The sequence below is a fragment of the Mustela erminea genome, chromosome 16 (assembly GCF_009829155.1).
Source record: "Mustela erminea isolate mMusErm1 chromosome 16, mMusErm1.Pri, whole genome shotgun sequence".
Taxonomy (NCBI): domain Eukaryota; kingdom Metazoa; phylum Chordata; class Mammalia; order Carnivora; family Mustelidae; genus Mustela; species Mustela erminea.
This window is the reverse complement of record NC_045629.1, coordinates 76550799-76569084: the sequence shown is the minus strand read 5'-3', so window position 1 is coordinate 76569084 and position 18286 is coordinate 76550799. Positions and strand designations below refer to the sequence as shown.

The 18286-nt window shown below is 50.5% G+C and overlaps 1 protein-coding gene across 1 annotated transcript in view; it reads right to left on the bottom strand.

Annotated features, from left to right (window-relative positions):
• Nucleotides 1–517: 517 nt before the first annotated feature.
• The window catches only part of TG (thyroglobulin), a 235825-nt gene continuing 218056 nt past the window's right edge, over nt 518–18286 (bottom strand). The window contains exons 45-48 of the mRNA XM_032316132.1: nt 18161–18268; nt 3083–3217; nt 1587–1780; nt 518–723 (exon numbers count right to left, since the gene is read on the bottom strand). Coding sequence (XP_032172023.1) covers nt 623–723; nt 1587–1780; nt 3083–3217; nt 18161–18268 — 538 coding nt within the window. The 3' untranslated portion in view covers nt 518–622. The remainder of the gene's footprint in view (nt 724–1586; nt 1781–3082; nt 3218–18160; nt 18269–18286) is intronic.

Sequence of the window (18286 nt, the reverse complement as noted above, 5' to 3'; positions counted from 1 at the left end):
TGATCTGGGAGCCCAAAGCAACCCTAACTAGGGTAATAATTCTATCTCCTTGCCCCAAGCCTTTCACATTCAATCAAGTCCTATCATTTCTGCTTCCTAAAGAGTTCTCAGATCTCTGCCTTCCCCACCTCTACCCTCACTACCTGGACTCAGACCTCATTGTCTCTTGCTTAGAATATTGGACCAGCCTAGTTGGTCTCCCACCTCCATTCTGGAACCTTCACTTGAAAATCCTTTCTAACACGCAGGTGGGATTGTATCACTCTGTGGCCTGCCCTCAATGCATCTGCATTTCTTGTGTTATTGTTCACCTGCCTTTTTCTCCATCTACAGGGCAGGGTCTCTGTCTCCCTTGCAATCAGCACAAGGCCTGGTGTACATAGAATGCTCCACAAATATTGGCTGGAAGGAAATGGCAGCCTGGAATTCAAGCCTTAGGAAGCTCATTAAAACACAGTTTGGTGTCTCCCCAGGACTGTCTTGAATTAACAAATCTGAGTCACCAATGCGTCACGGCATGTAGATACTTTATTGAAAGTTAGTGGCTATTTTAGAGAATAAGATGCTTTGTGGCAGCCAGAGAGGGGGTTGGCAGCCTCGGCAGGAGGGTCTTAGAAGATGGTCACTTGGTGTAGCTCTTGGATCCTGGCTCTCCTGCCAGCCTAGGGTTAACCAGCCCATCCTCTTCTTCACTCTCTGCTGACAGCTCCTGCTTGGCTTCATCTGAAATAGAAGGGTGGTCCATTCAGATCTGGACTCCTCCCTTGTCTTTTCCCCCTTGGCCCTAAGAGACCTCAGCCTCTGATGGGTCTTCCATACAAATGTTCAATGGAGGGGCATTTCCAGGGGTCGGGTACCAGATTCATCACCAGGCTCTTGGGTCATGCTAAGAGTATAATAAGACTTGGGTTTAACATAGATCCTCTTGGCCTTGGAGGCTAAATTCAGCATGGAAGGTCTAAAACATGGTGGTCAAGGTCATTTTCTTGTTGAACGTTGCACTCCCATGTTTAGCCGCACAAAAAAATCATGTCCTTCTGAAAACCTTCAGCCCCCCATCCACCTCCCTGGGAAGCCTTCTCAGACCCTCCCTCCATGGGGCTCCCACTGGCCTTGGTGCAGACTTCCATCGCAGGGTGGGGAAAGATGAGAGCCATTCTCTGGGTTGTGTTACTCACTGCCCCCCTCTCCTGGAAGCTTCTTAAGGGCATTGCATTCATTCAGTATTCCCAGTGCCCTCATTATGATTCGGTTTATCTCCTTAATACTGGCTCATCAGGAAGTGCACTTCAGGGGTAAGAGGTAATAATACCTACTTCTCCCCAGCTAGACATCCCACCCTTAGACCCCTGATGTCCTGGCTCTGAGGCTTAATCTCTCTGAAAATTCCCCCATCAGAACAGGAGCCCCCCACCCCCCGGCCCGACTGGGAGCTCCTCATGGAGAAGGGCTGTGTTGATGGCACTCCATGACTCAGTGGCTCCAAGCACACAACCTGGGTCTGCCGCACAGTGAGCTCGATCGATGCTGGGGATGATCTACCCGCCCGCCCTCTGCCCAGCCCCCGTTTGCTCTGGCTTCCCCACCTGCCGCTGCCGCCTGCAGAGACTGGATATACTTGGACCAGAAGGAGCAGTCAGCACGTTTGAGGCCCTGTCGATTGGGGAGCAGGACGCTGAGCTCCTTGTAGTTCTCCCCGCCGGCCCGCGGGATGAAGTCCGGCCAGGGGGCTGTGAACGCAGGGGCTTTCCTTGAGAACTCATGCGGGTAGTTCGGGTTTCTGGGACAATGACAAGAAAGAAACATCCATGAGGGAAACATGGCTTTCCTTTTATCACTTGGGATCTCTTTCCACTTGCACTTGGTGTCCAAGGACCAAGTCCCTCGCCTTTAGGTGTCAAAGCGGGGTTTGGACCTGCCCGAGCCAATTTCTGCAGCTGTGTTCTGATCAGCTGCATTACAAATGATGGAAAGTGGAAAGGCCTGTTTCTGGAATTCACACAAGGTCACCATGTCCCCTTCCATCCTGGTGCCCTTCTATCTGGACACCACAACCAGTCCCTGGAATGTCCCTGGAATGCCTCCATTTGTCCCAGGCCTGGGAAGGAGGGTGGGCCCCAAACCAAGCCAGCTTATCTACCCCCTGTAAGCCATCTTCCCTATGAGAGTGAGGACACCACTTGTCACACTTTGGCACCTCTCCAGCCTGCCACCAGCCCCTCCTCCCAGCCCCACCTGACCTCCTGACATTCACCAAATAAGCTGTTTCTCGTCCCTTCCGCCCGAAGTGACTTTGCTTGTATGCTCCTCTCCTAGGCTTCTTCTACTGTCTGGCACCTTGTGTCTGAATATCCTGTTGTCCTTCGAGGCCCAGTTCCAAATCACTTCCCCAGCGAAACATTTTCTAAATCTGAATTAAAAGAAAAGTCTTTCCACTCAACTCCCACAATGAACTAGATAAAGTTCTACTTTGCCCTGCTTTTAATTATGGCTGGGTTTTGGGTTTCCGACTGTCAGTAGGTTATGGGTGACGTCTGGCAAAGAGGTAAAGAGGGAGCCATCCTTGGAAGTGGGGACAGTGACTATGCCACTTGGGCTAGAATAGAGGTATGCAGGGATGCCAGGGTAGGTAAGGAAGGGTCTTGAACATCTTAATTGAATTTGATCACCTAAGACCATGGTTCTCAACTTGGGGAGTTTGTGCCCCCCACGGGGCATCCGGCACCATCTGATAGTTTGTTCTCACAATGTGAGATGAGGTACTACTGGCATCTAGTGGGTGGAGACCAGAGAAGCTGCTAAGCCCCCCGGGCTGCACAGGATGCCCTCACCACGAAGACTTACCTGCCCCCACATCAGCAGTGCTGAGGTTCAGAAACCCTGACCTAAAGCCAGAGAATGTGGCTGAATAAGGCAGTGTGTGGGTGGAAGCTTCCCTGCACCAAGATAAACCTACACAGACGTGGTTTGGGCTAGAAGAGGGGGACCGAGACAAGGAGACCAGTAGCAGGTGACCACAACATCTAGGGGGGTTAGGGAGGGAGGCAGGCGGGATGGCAGTGGGCCCATGTGGTCCACTCACCCTGATCGGATGAAGTTCGAAAAGAACTGCATGATTTTCAGTGACAGGCTCTTCTCCTCCAGAGTGAACTGCCCCTCGTAGGCAGGGTAGAAGGGAAGCCCGAAGGCATACTGAACATCTGCCAGCAAGTCCAGGCTGAGGAAACACGCAGAAACAAGAAGAAGCAAAAGTTAAAGGAATAATATACTACCGGAAAAGCCAAAGAGCTAAAACCCAATATTCCTCCCCAAATGAGGACTTTTCTGTCTTTATATTTAAGATTCTGGCTTAGTACTTAGTTTGTTTCGTTGAGATTTGGATTGGCCTTTAATCCAATGTCCCCTTGGAGCAGAGCGATGACCCCTTCTGGCTGAAGTGCGCCCACAGCTGAGCACTTACCTCTCCAGAAACAATGCCTGTAAGCAACTTCCCGAGAGGATGCTCTTTTGACCGAAGTCTAACATGATACTTGCGGCATCAAGAGAACGTTTTTCTGTTCAAAAGAGCCTCTGTTTCAAGCCCTTCTCTGTGTTAGCCCTTGTCCATAGACTTACACTCTCACACCTATTCAAGGATCACATTCTTCCACCTAGCCACCCCTAGTCCGGCTCCCAGCACAAGACTGTCAGTCAGTCCGTAGACACTATGAGTGAAAGGAATACTAATACGCAGCAGCAGGCAGGAATACGTGTGTGCAGGACAGATGACTGGTTGGGGTGGACAGGGCTGGAGCTGGCACTGCGGAGGCCAGGCCAGGGGAACCTGGGGCCATGGGGGTGAATGCTGGGAGCGTCAGAGTGGGAAAGCTTGAAGGGACTTTATTGTGTAGCAAAGAATTGGACTTCTCCCAAAGAGAAGTCGGGCCTTTGCACCTATGGTCATACCTTTGTTTAGGGCAGAGTCTCCCCACACTGGATTTTTCCATATATGGGGTTCCACTTGATAGCCTTAGGGTGGGGGCTGGTCATGCCAAAAGACCATGTGACTTAGGGCCACATGGTACCAGTGGACCTGGAGATGGAGACTAACCATGGGCAATGAACCAGTCAGTTGCACCTAAGTAACAAGGCTCTAATAAAGCCTCTGACAGCCAAGTTTGGGTGAGCTGCCCTGGTTGGGGCCACCCCATGTCCACTGTCACATATCCGTGCCAACAGAGTAACCCCTGACCACATAGGGAGGGGACTGTGGGGCTCTGTGCTTGGAACCCTTCTGGGCTCTACACCATGCCACTTTTCCTTTGTCTGGTCTCCATCCACGTCCTTTCCCTGTATCACCCTAACCATGAGTACAGCAGCTTTCAGTGAGGTCTGTCTTTCTAGAGAATTATCAACCCAGGGGGTGGTCTGGGGAAGACCCTGCAATTGCACATGGTGTCAGAAGTGAGCATGGTCTTCTGTAGAGACTGACCTCTCCAACCTTCTAGTTGGCCCCAATTTATTGCAAGAGCCAACTCTAATTCTACAGATGAAGGAAACAAAGTCCAGAGAGGTTTCCTGACTTCCCAGAGGCATGCAGTGAATCGAATAGCAGAGTCGGATCAGGAGCGTGGCTAGGGGCAAAATCTAATGGGAGGCACCCACCCCAGGGCCCCCTTCCCAGGTCTTAGGCCTCCCCACTTCCAAGCTGGTGACCTGTGGCAAGTTATATGACCTCCCCGATTCCCTGCTTCATCGTTTTTGGAGCAGTTACATAATTAAATGCTTGCTTTATGGGGTCATTGTGAAGACCAGAATAAGACGGTCAATGTAGTGGGTGTTTGAAAGGTAAGGGGAGTATTCTTTCTCCGCTATCCTTCTACTTGCTGTGTAAGCAGCTGTCATCAGGCTAACAGCAGCATTTCAGGCTGGGGGCTCTCCAGGGTTGTCGACCATGATGGGCAGAGACACCCACTGCACGCATGTGCTGGGAAAGGGCTCGGGCTGGATGGACTTCTGAAGGGTGCAGGGGCTGGAATTCCTCCTGGGATCGAACATAAGTATGATTGCCAGGGTTGCATATGACTTTCAACAGGTCATAGAGGGAATAGCCTGGAACTGATCACTCAGCTCAGTCAGCTCGGTCACTTAGGGCCAGTATAACCCTGGGTGAGTCACTTGACTTAGGTCTTTGTTTGCTCATCATTAAAGGCCAGGCTGAACCACCAGAGCACGTGCAAACCAGTGACAAGTGCATTTCCAAGCGCCGGCGAGTATTATGATCATGGTCATTGTGCGTCAACACGGCTCCACACTGGAAGGTGTCGTAGAATGGACAGGAGACCATGTGAGATAAACAGGGCTAAGAATTTCGATCATACACCATGGCGTCCCTTTGCAACCAGCATCAGGCACCCTGCACCCATTTAGGAAAGTTTTAAACTCACAAAGGAGAGCAGGACGGAGCAATGGCATCAACGTTTAAACCTCCTCATCTCTGAGAAGCTGAGTTCCTTCCAGAAGTATTTGTGGTCAAGCACAGACAAGAGTCCAGAGCCTGCACTGGCCAAGGTGACCTGTTGGTCGCCAGCTCCACTCAGTCCCTGTTTCCAGTTGCCATTTCCTGAGCAGCTGTGCTGTGCCAGGTACCGGGGTTGGACCACCCACATTCGGGACCCACCAAGGACAGAAATGACATCATCTGTGTATTTTCCAGGTGATGACCCAAGGCTCAGAAAGGGTGCCACATGCCTCTAACACGGGAGAACCAGGATCTGGAGCTGAGTCCCCCAGACTCCAAATCCCGCTCTCTGTCTACCTGAGGGCAGGGGCTGCGGATCGGTAAGAAGTACTAATGACCTGGCTTCTCAGTGATGTAAGACACAGAAAGGAAAGGAATACAAAGCAAAAAAAAAAAAAAAAAAAAAAAAAAAAAAAGGCCAGGAAAATAGAAGTTGTAAGGGCAACAGAAATTTCTTAGGTACACTCTTCACCCCATATCTCCACGGTCCTGAGAGTAGACATTCTTGGAGTAATTTGTAGAATGTTTACACTGGAGGAAAGTATGCTCAGAGAGGCCATTTTCTCGCCAAGGCCCCACTGGGAAGTGGCGATGCCAGACTCATACAGAGCCTGTGATTTCAAGGCCAGCAGAGCCCTTGGCCTCACGCATAGCCTTAGGGGCCGCCTACTCTGTGTGAGCTGCAGAGGAACCTGGCAGCCCGACCTCAACAGGGGATGCCTGTGCCCCCCACTGCCCCACCATGTTTGGCTCCTTCCCCTGTGGTGTGGAGGACGGAAGTGGTCTGCTTCTCAGAGGCCCTTTAGGGAAAGTGGCCACGTGAGTTTTCCACCACTGCCCTAAGAAATGACCACAAAATGGCTCAAATCAACATACACATCCTATCTCACTGTTTCCAGAGTTCAAAGGGAAGGCACGGGTCTTCCTGGGCTAAAATCGAGGTGTCAGCAGATGTTGTTCCTTCTGGAGGCTCTGAGGGAGGAGCTGCCTCCTACGCATGGGTTGTGACAGAATCTGGTTCCTTGAGGTCGAGGACCCAGGTTCCTGTTTTCTCCCTGGTCATGAGCTGAAGGTCACTCCCACCTCCTGGAGGCCGCCATTGATGACTCCTTCCCTCTATCCTCAAATCGAGCATGCCATCTCCCACACACTCCTCTCCCTCCCTCTGATGCTTTGAAGGACTCAGGTCCTTACATTGGGCCGACACGGATGATCCTGAATAATCTCCCATCTGGAGACCCTTAACATGTGTCAAGTCCCTCTGTCGTGTAAGGTACCACAGTCACAGGCGTCGGGGATCAGGACACCAACATATCAAGGGGCTGCATTTCTGTCTACTACAGCGGCCTTGTCTGCCATTTCTTCCAAAGAAAGAACTAGTGTGGTGAACACAGTCCAAACCCTAGTTCAGTCACCTAATACCTGTGAAGGCTTGGACAAGATGCATGACCTTTCTGGACCTCAGTGTTCTCATCTGCAACATGGTGACTGGACCATGCTTCCAAAGAGCCAGGGAAGAGGAGCAATAATATTTCAAATCTCATGCTCAGTTTTTAGCTCAGACACTCATTCCTTTTTCCTCTTTAGCTGTGAAAAACACCTGAAAACTCAAGAATGAGGGTCTTTAATCTGAGACTTCCATTGTAAGGCTCCAGAGGGCCATGAGTTTTATGTGGAACAGAGTAACACCGTATATCAACACTTTCTTGGGAGAGCCTTCTAGCTTTCCTCATGTTCCTGAGAAGATCTGTGCCAACAGTGTGCTGGTTAATAACATCATTCTAGGGTACCTGAGGGGCTCAGTAAGTTAAGTGTTCGACTCTTGATTTTAGCTCAGGTCATGATCTCAGGGTCGTGAGATCGAGCCTCACATTGGGCTCTCCACAGGGCAAGGAATCTGCTTGAGATTCTCTCTTTCCCTCTCCCTCTGACCTAAGCCCCCATCAACAAATAAATAAATAAATAAATAAATAAATAAAACAATTGCCAATTTTTGCCAATTTCCAAGGTGTAAGTATTCTTGCCACAGAGAATTTCAACCTACCAAGACGATACCACGGGCCTTGGGATTTGGGGAAAGATGGCCCTTGTGAATGGGCTCGGGTCACCTCCAGCTGTCACAGAGACCCCAGGAGGTCTGTGTGAGTCCCCAGCAGGTCACAAGGCACTGCTTTTGGGAAAAGACCTGGTCTTCCAGCTCATCAGAGCTGTTTAATTTAAGAGCCTGTTGTGTATGAAGACTTCTGCTTTGTTTTTTCCTTAGCAGGGCTGATCTTTATCAGGGTGCTGGAGTTATTTCGAGCAGTTTAAGGCAGACATCTGGAGGAAGGGCAGCCAGTGGGAGCTGTGGAAGGGGGCATTTGGGATCGGAGGACCCTGGGCCCTGGCTGAGAATCTCAGGACTGCCGGAGGGAGAAGAGGGCATTCGGATTCTGCGGCAGCAGAAGAGGATGAGGAGGAACAATCCAGGGACAGACAAGGTAAAAAGAGAAGTTTGTTAGCTGATTGGCCATGGTGGGGCTGACAGTTCATACTTATCGATTTGGGGTGCTCTGTGCTAGGTGTGATCCCAAACGCCCACCCCGCAGCAGTCGCGTGCGCCTGTGCTCAAGCTGGTGGTACTTAGCTTTTACTCGTCACTTACTGTCTTTGGTAAGAATGCTCCAGCCAGCCTTTCCCTCAGCTGACAGTTACTTGCCCCAGGCTCAGGCCAGGTCTGGATCTCTCATCGTCACATGTGGGTGTGGGGGTGAGGAGAGCTCCCTGCCCGGGCTGCCGGAGCCGGGCTCCAAGCCCAACACCACCGCTGACTCTCTGAGCCTTGGTTTTCCTCTCTGCAAACTCCGATCATCTCTGTTCAGCCTTCCGCATAACACCCCGGGATGCTCCCTGTCTGTAGTGGATGGAAATCCCTCTTGACAAACTGCCATCCGTGGAAGAGCTATGGTCGCTGATGATGTTGGAGATGCTACCGTGAGCCAGAGTATGGGAGGAACTGACTGGCCACGTCTCGGGGATGACTCTGGGTGTATGTGTGTGTGTGTGTGTGCGTGTGTGTGTGTGTTTATGGGGGCACAACGCCGGATCCAGAACAAGACCTCACTGGGGCCCATCAGCTCCCTGCCTGCTGTGTGTGGTGGTCTGAACAAGGGCTGGGCAGAGAAGAGGCTAAGTCAGCCATCTGGCACGGCTCACAGTCTCACAGGAAATGCCGAGAAGCTGACATTTTTAAGAGATGTTGTGAGATGGAGGATAGCTAGATATCAAATGCTGCGATTGTTTACAGCACCTCACAAGAAGAGAGAGAGGGTGATGGCGCCTGTCTCAGGCAAGGGCATTGAGAGCGGCTTACAGAAAGTCAGAGAGAGGAATTCCTCTCCGGGTTGACTTGTGCTGGCAAGACAAGTTGGGGGTTTAGTGAGGGGGTTGGGGGGGAAGGTTTTGTGAGCCGGGATGCTGCGTAACAAGCAGCAGAGGCCCCAACTCTCGGGGTGGTCCCCTCCCTTGTACTGAGAGGTGCACCACGCCAAAAAGTGAAATTGGCATCTTTCCAGGCCCAGGTAAACCAAAAGTTTGGGAACAACTTCCCTGCCTGCTGCTCGCTGAGGTCCTTCAGGCTCTGGTTATGTGGAAGGTGCGAGAACCAAGGTCAGAGGAATGGAAGGTCACATCTTCAAGGAGATGGGGGGGGGACATGAGCATCTTCTAAACAAGCAAGCGGCAAGCTATGCTTCTTCTAACACCACTCTTGGAGCGGTGTGAGACGGAAGGCTTGAATTGAGAAATCAAGGGGTTGCTGCATTAGTCCAGGAGAGACAAAAGGGCTGGTTCCGCTTACATCATGCGCCGCAACCTCCTCCTGGGCCATCCTCATTGTCTTCAGTCCCGCTGGCACGCACCGTAGGGAGGCCAGGCCTGCATTCCGACCAGCCTCAAGCCACTTTTCAGAGATGAGTCATTGCACAGGCTCCTGACTTGAGCTCTGCTGCCCGCACATCATTCATGGCCCTTCGGGGCTGATTAGGGAGCACGGTGACCTGAGAGGGGCTCCCCTCAAGGTGAGGAGAGCGAGTGGGGGTCGTTCTTACGCTGACGTGGGTTGAAGACCCTTGTGCTGTGGAGAGGCTCCCTGCTCCAGAGCATCTGACTGACTGATGTGAGGGCTTGTTGTTCCAGAGATTTCTATCCCTGTTGTTCTCCCTGTAGGAGGAAGTTTGTTGACCTCAAACCCATAAAATATACTCCCTCTTATCTCTAGCCGGCATCTCTAAATAACTTCCTCCAACGGAAATCAGGAACAAGGAGGAATGGAAATCCTTCTGCTTCCCAGGCTTTTTTTTTTTTGAGGGGTTGAGGCAGTGTTCACTAGCTCACAAATAGAAACCTGTGACTGTGCTTCTCTTTGGGCAAATCTAATGTGGGGAAGTTCAGATTCTGTCTATGAAGTATCAGGAGGCAATCATACGCTTTACAAGTGGCTTTTGTTTTACAAAAAGATTCACTATGCAACCCTTCAAAAACTTAGCTCCCTGGGGTGCCTGGGTGGCTCAGTGGGTTAAGCCGCTGCCTTCGGCTCAGGTCATGATCTCGGGTTCTGGGATCGAGTCCCGCATTGGGCTCTCTGCTCAGCAGGAAGTCGGCTTCCTCCTCTCTCTCTCTCTGCCTGCCTCTCTGCCTACTTGTGATCTCTCTGTCAAATAAATAAATAAAATCTTTAAAAACAAAACAAAAACAACAACAACAAAAAATTAGCTCCCCAATTTACTTTAAATGATACAATTCCATCCTCAGCCCCAAATGAAATACCTGAATATTTTCACAGTCCTGAAAGCCCAGCGAAGTTGGGTGGTACACACAGGTGAAGTCTCGGGGGACCTGGTGCATTAACTTGAGCATTTTATTTGTTTTAATTTTTTTTAAAGTAAACTCTACAACCAACACAGGGCTCAAAAACCCCAAGATCAAGAGCCCATGCTTTATGGATTGAGCTGGCCAGGTACCCCATAACCTGGACATTTTATTCCCCATATAAAGCATTATGACCACTGCTCTGCAAAGGCTGAATTTTCCTGGCCTGGTGCGTCCATTCCCACCAGGAAGTTATGTGTTTACCAAGAGCCAGCTGTGTTTGTCTCAAACCTGTTGATGTCAGCTGTATCTGTCACTGTAATTATAGAACTTAATTAAATTAATTAAATAGCACGTGGATACCCCACTTTCCAGAAATCAAAGCTGGGAATCATAGGCCATGCGTTATGTTCATGGTTTTGCAAGAATCTCAAAGGGAGCACTTTCTCTTTCCTTTTTAAAAAATTAATTATTTTTATTAACGTATAATGTATTATTTGCCCCAGGGGTACAGGTCTGTGAATTGTCAGGCTTACACACTTCACAGCACTCACCATAGCACATCCCCCCCGCCAAAGGGAGCACTTTATGATTATAGGCTCTGACCCTGCACTGACAGACTCAAAGATGAATGCACGTTTCAGTGCACACAGAAACGATAACATGTTCAAGTTTAATATGTCTACCTTATTCATTTCTTGTGAGTTCCCATCTTAACTGACTTTTCTGATGAACCAGCTGATCATCACCCTGGATAACAGGATTTCTATTCCACAGTCCATTAAGAAACCCACCTGGTTCTCAGTGAGCTGTGATTTGAGTGGGAAAGAAAAGACCCATTCTCTATCACTTGCTTTCTTGAAAATCTCCAATGCCTTTCCACCACACTCAGAAAACATACTATCTCTTTGCCTGTCACAGTTTACAAACTCCTATGTGAACTACAGGACCCTATCCCCCCCCCACCTCCAACCACCCTCCCCCTCCTCACCAGACTCCAGCTCCCTGGCTTCCTTCTTTATTCTCATACATGTCAAGCAGTTTTCTGAACTTCCTCTGCTTACAATGTGTGTTGTGTCCCCTAACATAAGTTAACACCAAGAAGACAGGCTCTCTCTGTCCGTTGCTAGGATCTGTGGCATAGAAGGCAGCAGGCAAATATTTGTTGAATCCATGTTGGGAAGGACACATGGCACATGTCTTTATCACTAGGTTGGAGTGGTCGGTTTTAGAAAATGACTCACCTCCATCAATGTTGCCAGGCTAGTGGACCCAATTCAAGAATCCAACCACTTAATATTTTCTTGGGTTTGCTAATTCCAACAAACTTCAGGAGACAGTCAACTGAAAAGATCATATTTTGAATCTGGAGTGTTAAAGGCTGCTGGAATGCACACACATGTCTAGAATGCAAATGTAGTGGTGTACAAATTGTCTTGAGTCTAGAAGTTATGGCTTTGTTTTCCAGGGTTGGGACAACGTATAAAAAAAGAATGTGACTGCCTCTTAAGTCATCTTTTTTTTTTTTTTTTCTTCTCAGAGCCTTGTTTTTCCAGAGGTAAAAGTCACCTTAATATTGAACATCTAGAATATGCCAGGTTTAACATACATTGACTTGAATCTTCATACTATGAAGTAGATGTAACTATACCCATTTTATAGGTTGGTAAACTGAGAAAAGCCTTGCTCAAACGTAGACAGTTAATGAATGGAAGAGACGGAATTAAACCTCCAGTTGATTTAACTCCGAAGGGGGAGTTCTTCCATTATGCTGAGCTGCTTCTCCCTAAATCAAAGAATTATCTGGCATCCTATATGGATGTGTCATCGCAAGAGCCCTGTCCCATGTCCATTCAAAGGAGAGTTAAGACCCATCTCTCTGAACTGTCTTCTGCACCGTTAAAATGTGGGAATGAACCCTCAGGACTCGGGGATCAAGGACTCTGAAGGAAGGCCCTGACGGCCCCACACAGTTCACATACAACACCCCCCTCCTCCACAGCCCCATAGTGAATTTCCATGGAAACTCTGAACTAGCACCAGTGAGCTTACGATGAAGGGCCCCCACAGCTCCTCTTTCAGTGGCTGGCACCCAGAAACTACCTCCTTTGCGGTTGTTTTCTTGGGACCTGTCCATCTGCAATGTGGATTCTTCCAGCATTACCCAGGAACAGTGTTGGATGTCACCTCATAGCACTGGCTTTATGAGGGGCAGTTAGCTGAGTAGTCTGCACGCACTCTCATTTAATCCTGACGCACTCCTGCAGTGGTGTTATTATTAGCTCCATCACACAAATGAGGACGCAGAAGCTTTGAGAGGTTGTCACCGGCCCAGAGGCACGCATAAGGGGTGCACCTTGGTGGATCTGTCCATGGACAGGTAACGTCAGAGAATAAATCAGTGTCCCCCCCCACACACTTGCTGGGACCTGACTCCCAGGAGAGGGCTGGGGGCTGGGTCCCCCAGACCCGGGCTGGCCACAGGGTCTGGGAGTCCTTTGGCCCTGGGCTGCAGAGAACAGGGTGAGGGATCCTCCCAAGAAAATACAGGGACCAGTGTGTCCTTTGGAAGGGGCTGGTTCGAGAGAAGGACTTCAACAAAGAATCCGCAGGATGGTAAAGCAGGGGACTGGCAGGGGAAGAGGGAATCCTAGCTGCATTCCGGAGGTGGCACATAGAGACAGAGCAGGGAAGCCGGCCTAGAGATCCCCCTGAGCCTTCAACTTGGAAGGAGAGAGCAGACCACAGCCTTGCCAACATGAACACAGGAGAGCAGCGTGTCAGCCTTCCAGCCAGCTCGGTAACGGAGAATCTGCCATGCTCCGTTCCCACGGTGCATTCATGGTCTGCCTGAATGGGCTCCTGTGGGGTGGGGTCAGGGGCAGTGTCTGTGCAGGGGTCCCGCACTGATCAAGGGCGAGTCTGGGAAATGGGCTGCCTCTTCCCTTCAGGTGCTGTCTGTAACAACCCCTGCTTTAGTGGAGTCCGCCAGTGGTTCTCGGCAGAGCGTGGCTTTGCCCCTCAGGGACACTGGCCATGTCTAGAGACGTGTTTGGTTGTTCCAACGATGAAGGTGCTTTGGTACTGAGTGGCAGAGGCCAGGGGTGCTGCTAAACACCACACATGATATACAGGACAGTCCATCCCGACAATTAGCTGGCCTAAAATGTCAGCAGCAGCAGCGTGAGAGGGCCTGGATTATAGTCAGGAGTGAAAACCCCTCTTCCTGAAACAGAGGGCTAAAGATATTAACCATGGGCAAAACTGGCCCCAAATCTCCCCAGTGAGCAGAGCTGGGCAAAAGAAAGCTGGTAAGTTTTATCCTCATGTTAGTAGCCTTGGAAACCAAAAATTCCACGTGTTTCACACACACACACAACCACACATGCACGCACACACACACACAAGCACACATCCCAGACGCAGCCACTCTTCCTCTAAATCCTTCTAGCTACACTATGGAACAAGAACTGTGACTTTCCCTGTGTGTAAGTGAGGATGCGACTGAGGCTCAGAGAGGCTAAGCAACTTGCCCACAGTCACACAGCTAGTGGCAGACACTCAAGCTTGGGGTTGAGGGTACCATCAAAAAAAAAACTGTAGTGAGGACAAGTGACAGGGTTTGGGTCTAGACTGCCGGCGACTGGCTCCTCACCTTGGCCTTAAATGAAGGAGTCAGATGAAATCAATTTCCGTAGTCTGTTTCTTTGAATCTAAATCTTAAAGAGGAAGCTGCTTCTCCCACTGTAGACTTTAGTTTCTTTGTCCCCTCCCCCAGCCACGGCACCCGTTCCTCCCTCACGGAGGCTGGTCCTCAAGTTCAGGGATGAAAATCTCATCCATAATCCAGGAGCCATTACAGAACCACGCCATGCGGTGATCAATTAACAGGAGTCTTAAGAAAGTGGTAATGTATTACATTTTGTACCCTGGCTATGCCAGGAAAGCTAATCTATGCTCACAGAAATGGAGGTACCAGACAGATGGCTGAAAGCGTACGGCAGGCACGTATATTTTAAGTCTGTAGGTTTGAGCCAGAAATAAGTGAGAGGTGTGAGAGCTCCAGGGCAGAGTGAGAGAGATGTCTTTTCAGGCAAAAAGGATACACTTGCCAGCAATTAAACGGGCTAGCTTCCATGATTCATTCATTGATTTCAGCATCTACTACCCGGATGGCACCGCCCCGTGACGGTGGTCGGGGAGAAGACACAGACACGGAAGCTTGTCCAGAACATGCTTTGGATACCTTCTGCCTCCATACACATAGCTCCCCTAGCAACAGCTCGGCCTGAGAAAGGCATGGGTGCCTCTGAGTGTCTCTGCCCTCCCAAATGGTAGACTGTGACAGCTGGATGTCACTTACGGGGGACTGAGCTCTCTAACCTCCATAAACTTGATGCTCTCCTCGGAGCTCAGGCTCCAAGGCATAGAGCACGTAGCTCTCCTCCTGCCCAGGGTGAGAACACCACAGAGAGCAGAGAGGCATCCGTGCTCCTGACCTTTCCCACCTCCTTGTTCCCATTGCTCAGATTGCAAAACTGAGCCCCAAGGAGCCTATGAACCACAGCAGAAAGAATTCATTCTTCCCCTTCAAATGAGGCAGTTGGATTGGCGTCAGCGTGACTTCCTGAGCCCCTCGTCCTTCGCCAGGAGGGTCCCTAGGCCCTGAGGCGCGGTGGCTGTGAGGAGCCAGGAGGCACTTGTGTGCGGGTCTGACTCGTGAGCGTGGCTTCCTTTCAGGGGGCGGTTCCCTGGAACAGCACAGTGGAGCCTGGTCTGGGGAGCCCCCGGAGGGGCAGGGAATGCTCTTGAACGACAGGGGATCCCAAGCTGGGCGTGAGAAAATGAGGTTGTGGTCCGGAGTTCGCTGGAGAGTCCACCTCCGTGGACCACCTCACATCTAGGTCTGAGACAGACCCCTGTCTGTCTCAGGGGTCTCCCCACTCAGGAGCCTGGCCTGCGAGGCTGTTACTTTAGAGAGAAGGGTGGTGCTATGGGTTGAATTGTGTCCCCTTCAAAAGATGTCCTGGAGCCCTTACCTTGGGACCTCAGATTATGGCCTGCCTTCAAACTGGAGTCTTTTCAGAGGTAATTAAGTCAAAATAAGGACACAGAGTGGGCCTCAACCCAATAGGACTAGCGTTGTGATGAAAAGGGGGAAATTTGGACCCAGACAGGCAGAAGGAAGGTGGTCATCTACAAGCCAAGAAATGCCTAGGAGAAATGCCAGAAGCTAGGAGAATGGCCTGGAATGGATCCTTCCAGAGGGAGCACCCTCATGACGCCTTGATTTTAGACTTCCAGGCCCTGGAACTGTGGGACAATCCATTCCCGTTGTTATAAACGGCCTGTGTGCGGGACATGGCTAAGGCAGCCCCAGGAACGCACAGGGTGGGACAGAAGCTCTATTGATTCTGTGGAATCACATGGATCCTTCCGTCTTATTCCGCTTTGGCCGTTCTGGTCCTCAGGGAGCAGAGGCCTCTCTGGGGTTGCCACTGAGTGTTCTGGAACCCAATGGCATATGCACACGTTTTAAGGCTTTTGATAAGACTCGCCTCGAGAACACCAGTAATCTGTGCCCGGATAGGGAGGAGGGCAGAGAACAAGACTCCTGTCCGGGTCCCAGGTCCTGGGGCCCTGGCATTTGGGAGGCACAGCTGAGGCATATTTTGCAAACTTCCCACGCTGGGCCCCCCAGCCATGGCTGGTCCCCGGGTGACGAGGGCTCCTTTCATCCCCACCCAAACCGCCGCTCTGGCCATCATCCCTTCTCTCCACATGCCTTCTTAGGAGAACCTGCACTTGCCATTTCTTTTCTCTCCTACAACGTGGGGGCGGTTGGGATTATAAACAGTCTGCTTAGAACTGCACTGTTCAGTGGGAAGAGCGTTCAGGGGCTCCGAGAAGGTGTAAGCACGTCACAGCTCAACAACAAACTGTGGCTGGTCCTTGCGGGAAATCCCACGGGACTCCGTGAACCTCAGACTCTTCATCTGTAAAGTAGCAGCAACCATTTCAACGCTGCCAGCCTCACTAGGATTCTGGATGTTTCTGTGAAGTGTTCAACAAGCCGACTAATCTATCGGGGGACACAGGAAGTAGTGGGTGCCCAGGAAAACGAGAGCGTCGTGAGGACTGCGTTAGTTCCCCAGGACTGTTGTAACAAACTACCATGAACTTGGTGGCTTAAAACAACAAATTGGTGTCATGAAGCCAAAATTAAGGTTGTCCACAGAGCCATGCTCCCTCTGGGGGCCCTAGGACAGAAGCCACTTCCGGTCCCGGGAGCTCTTGTGGATTCTCGCCTGGAACCTGGTGGGACTGGGGGGGTTGTTTGGCTGCTGCTTCTCGGCTCATGGGTGTCCCACTCCAATTTCTGCCTCCCTGGTCACACTGCCTCCCCCAATTCTATGTACCTTCCCCAGCCTCTCTGGTCAAAACACTCATGCTTGCATCTGGAGCCCACCAGGATAATGCAGGGTAATTTTCCCAGGTCGAAGATTTAACCTAATCACAATGCAAAGCCCTTTTTCCTCATAAGGTTGGGACCTGGGATCTTTCGGTGGCCACATTCAGACCATACGGGGATGTTGCCAATTATAAGGAGAAGTTAGGTGTGTTTTTAAGAGTTCCCTTGACGTCACTGCAAAGAAACATAGGTGAAAGCATAATTTCTGTGCCAGATATTATTAATGCCAAGCCTGCCAGGGGAAACCATTGAGCAGATGAGGATACTGAGGGTCAGAGAGGCAAAGGAGCCTGCCCACCTTTGCAGAGCTGGCTGGCAGTGGGGCTGGACCTCCCGCTATAAAGCTGGCATTCTTACGCCCCATTTCCCTGACCCCTGACCCTCTGTTATCTGAGAACACTTGGCCCAGAGGGCTGACCCTGAGGCTTGTGGGGAATGAGCTCTTCCCCAGGAATTTCCAGCATGAAGTGGCTCATCTGATGCGACTTATGGCAATCATACTAGATTTCGGGGACTTCTGGCCCAGCTGGGAAGGGGCCTGGGTTTTCTGACATAGGTGATTGGCTCAGGACAGCAAGGTCATGATGAGGTAGAACACGTAACCCCACAGTCCTCCTCCAATGCCCTGGGCATCCATGTGCCCGCTAACCTCCTGGCAGTGGTCTCCAACGGGCAGACCTCAGGTGTGTCCTCTGTCCCCCAGCCTCTCTGCTCGGATTGTTCTTTAATTTTTTAATCTTGCCCCTGGCTTCTGGAACACGCAGGACTACACTTTGCTTCTCATGGGCTTTCTTTCACTTACTTATTATTTCTTGTTTCCATTGTGATTATGCTTTTGCACCTGAGATTTTTATTATAAAGCATATTGAATGCACTTTAGAAGTAGGATATAGAGATTAGACGTAAAGAGAACTTTCCTTTTGTTGTAAAAACACACAAACTCACACACACACACACAACAGCCTTTTATACTTCGGAAAGCCATTTCCTTAGTGAAGCTAAGTGCTCAGGTTTTAGCAGCACAAATATGTAGGATTAATAAAGAAGCCTCCTCCCCCAAGCCAGGTCAATCCATTAAGAGTTAACATTGGACTTCCAAGGTGCCTCCTCTATTTTGCTGTTTGGCTTGCCCTTCTGAACAATACTGTGAGAGAAAGTAGCGATCATTATTATACCCATTTTTCAGACACGAAATAACAAGTTCGATGTCACAGAGCCAGGACTTGAACCTCAGTCCTGCTGTCTCTTCTTGGCTTCCCTGAAGGTCACAGAATTGACACGGAGCCCTGCCTGACCCCCTTCACTTGCCAGTGCCCGCCGTGGCCACGCGGCCACCTTACCTGCTGTGGCCATAGCTTTCAGGAGCATGGTACATGAAGACATTTCCGCGGGCCCTCCTCGCCCAGTGGCTGGCCATGTCGATTACGGGACAGGTGATAAAGTAGTCCCTGGTCAAATGGGAGCAG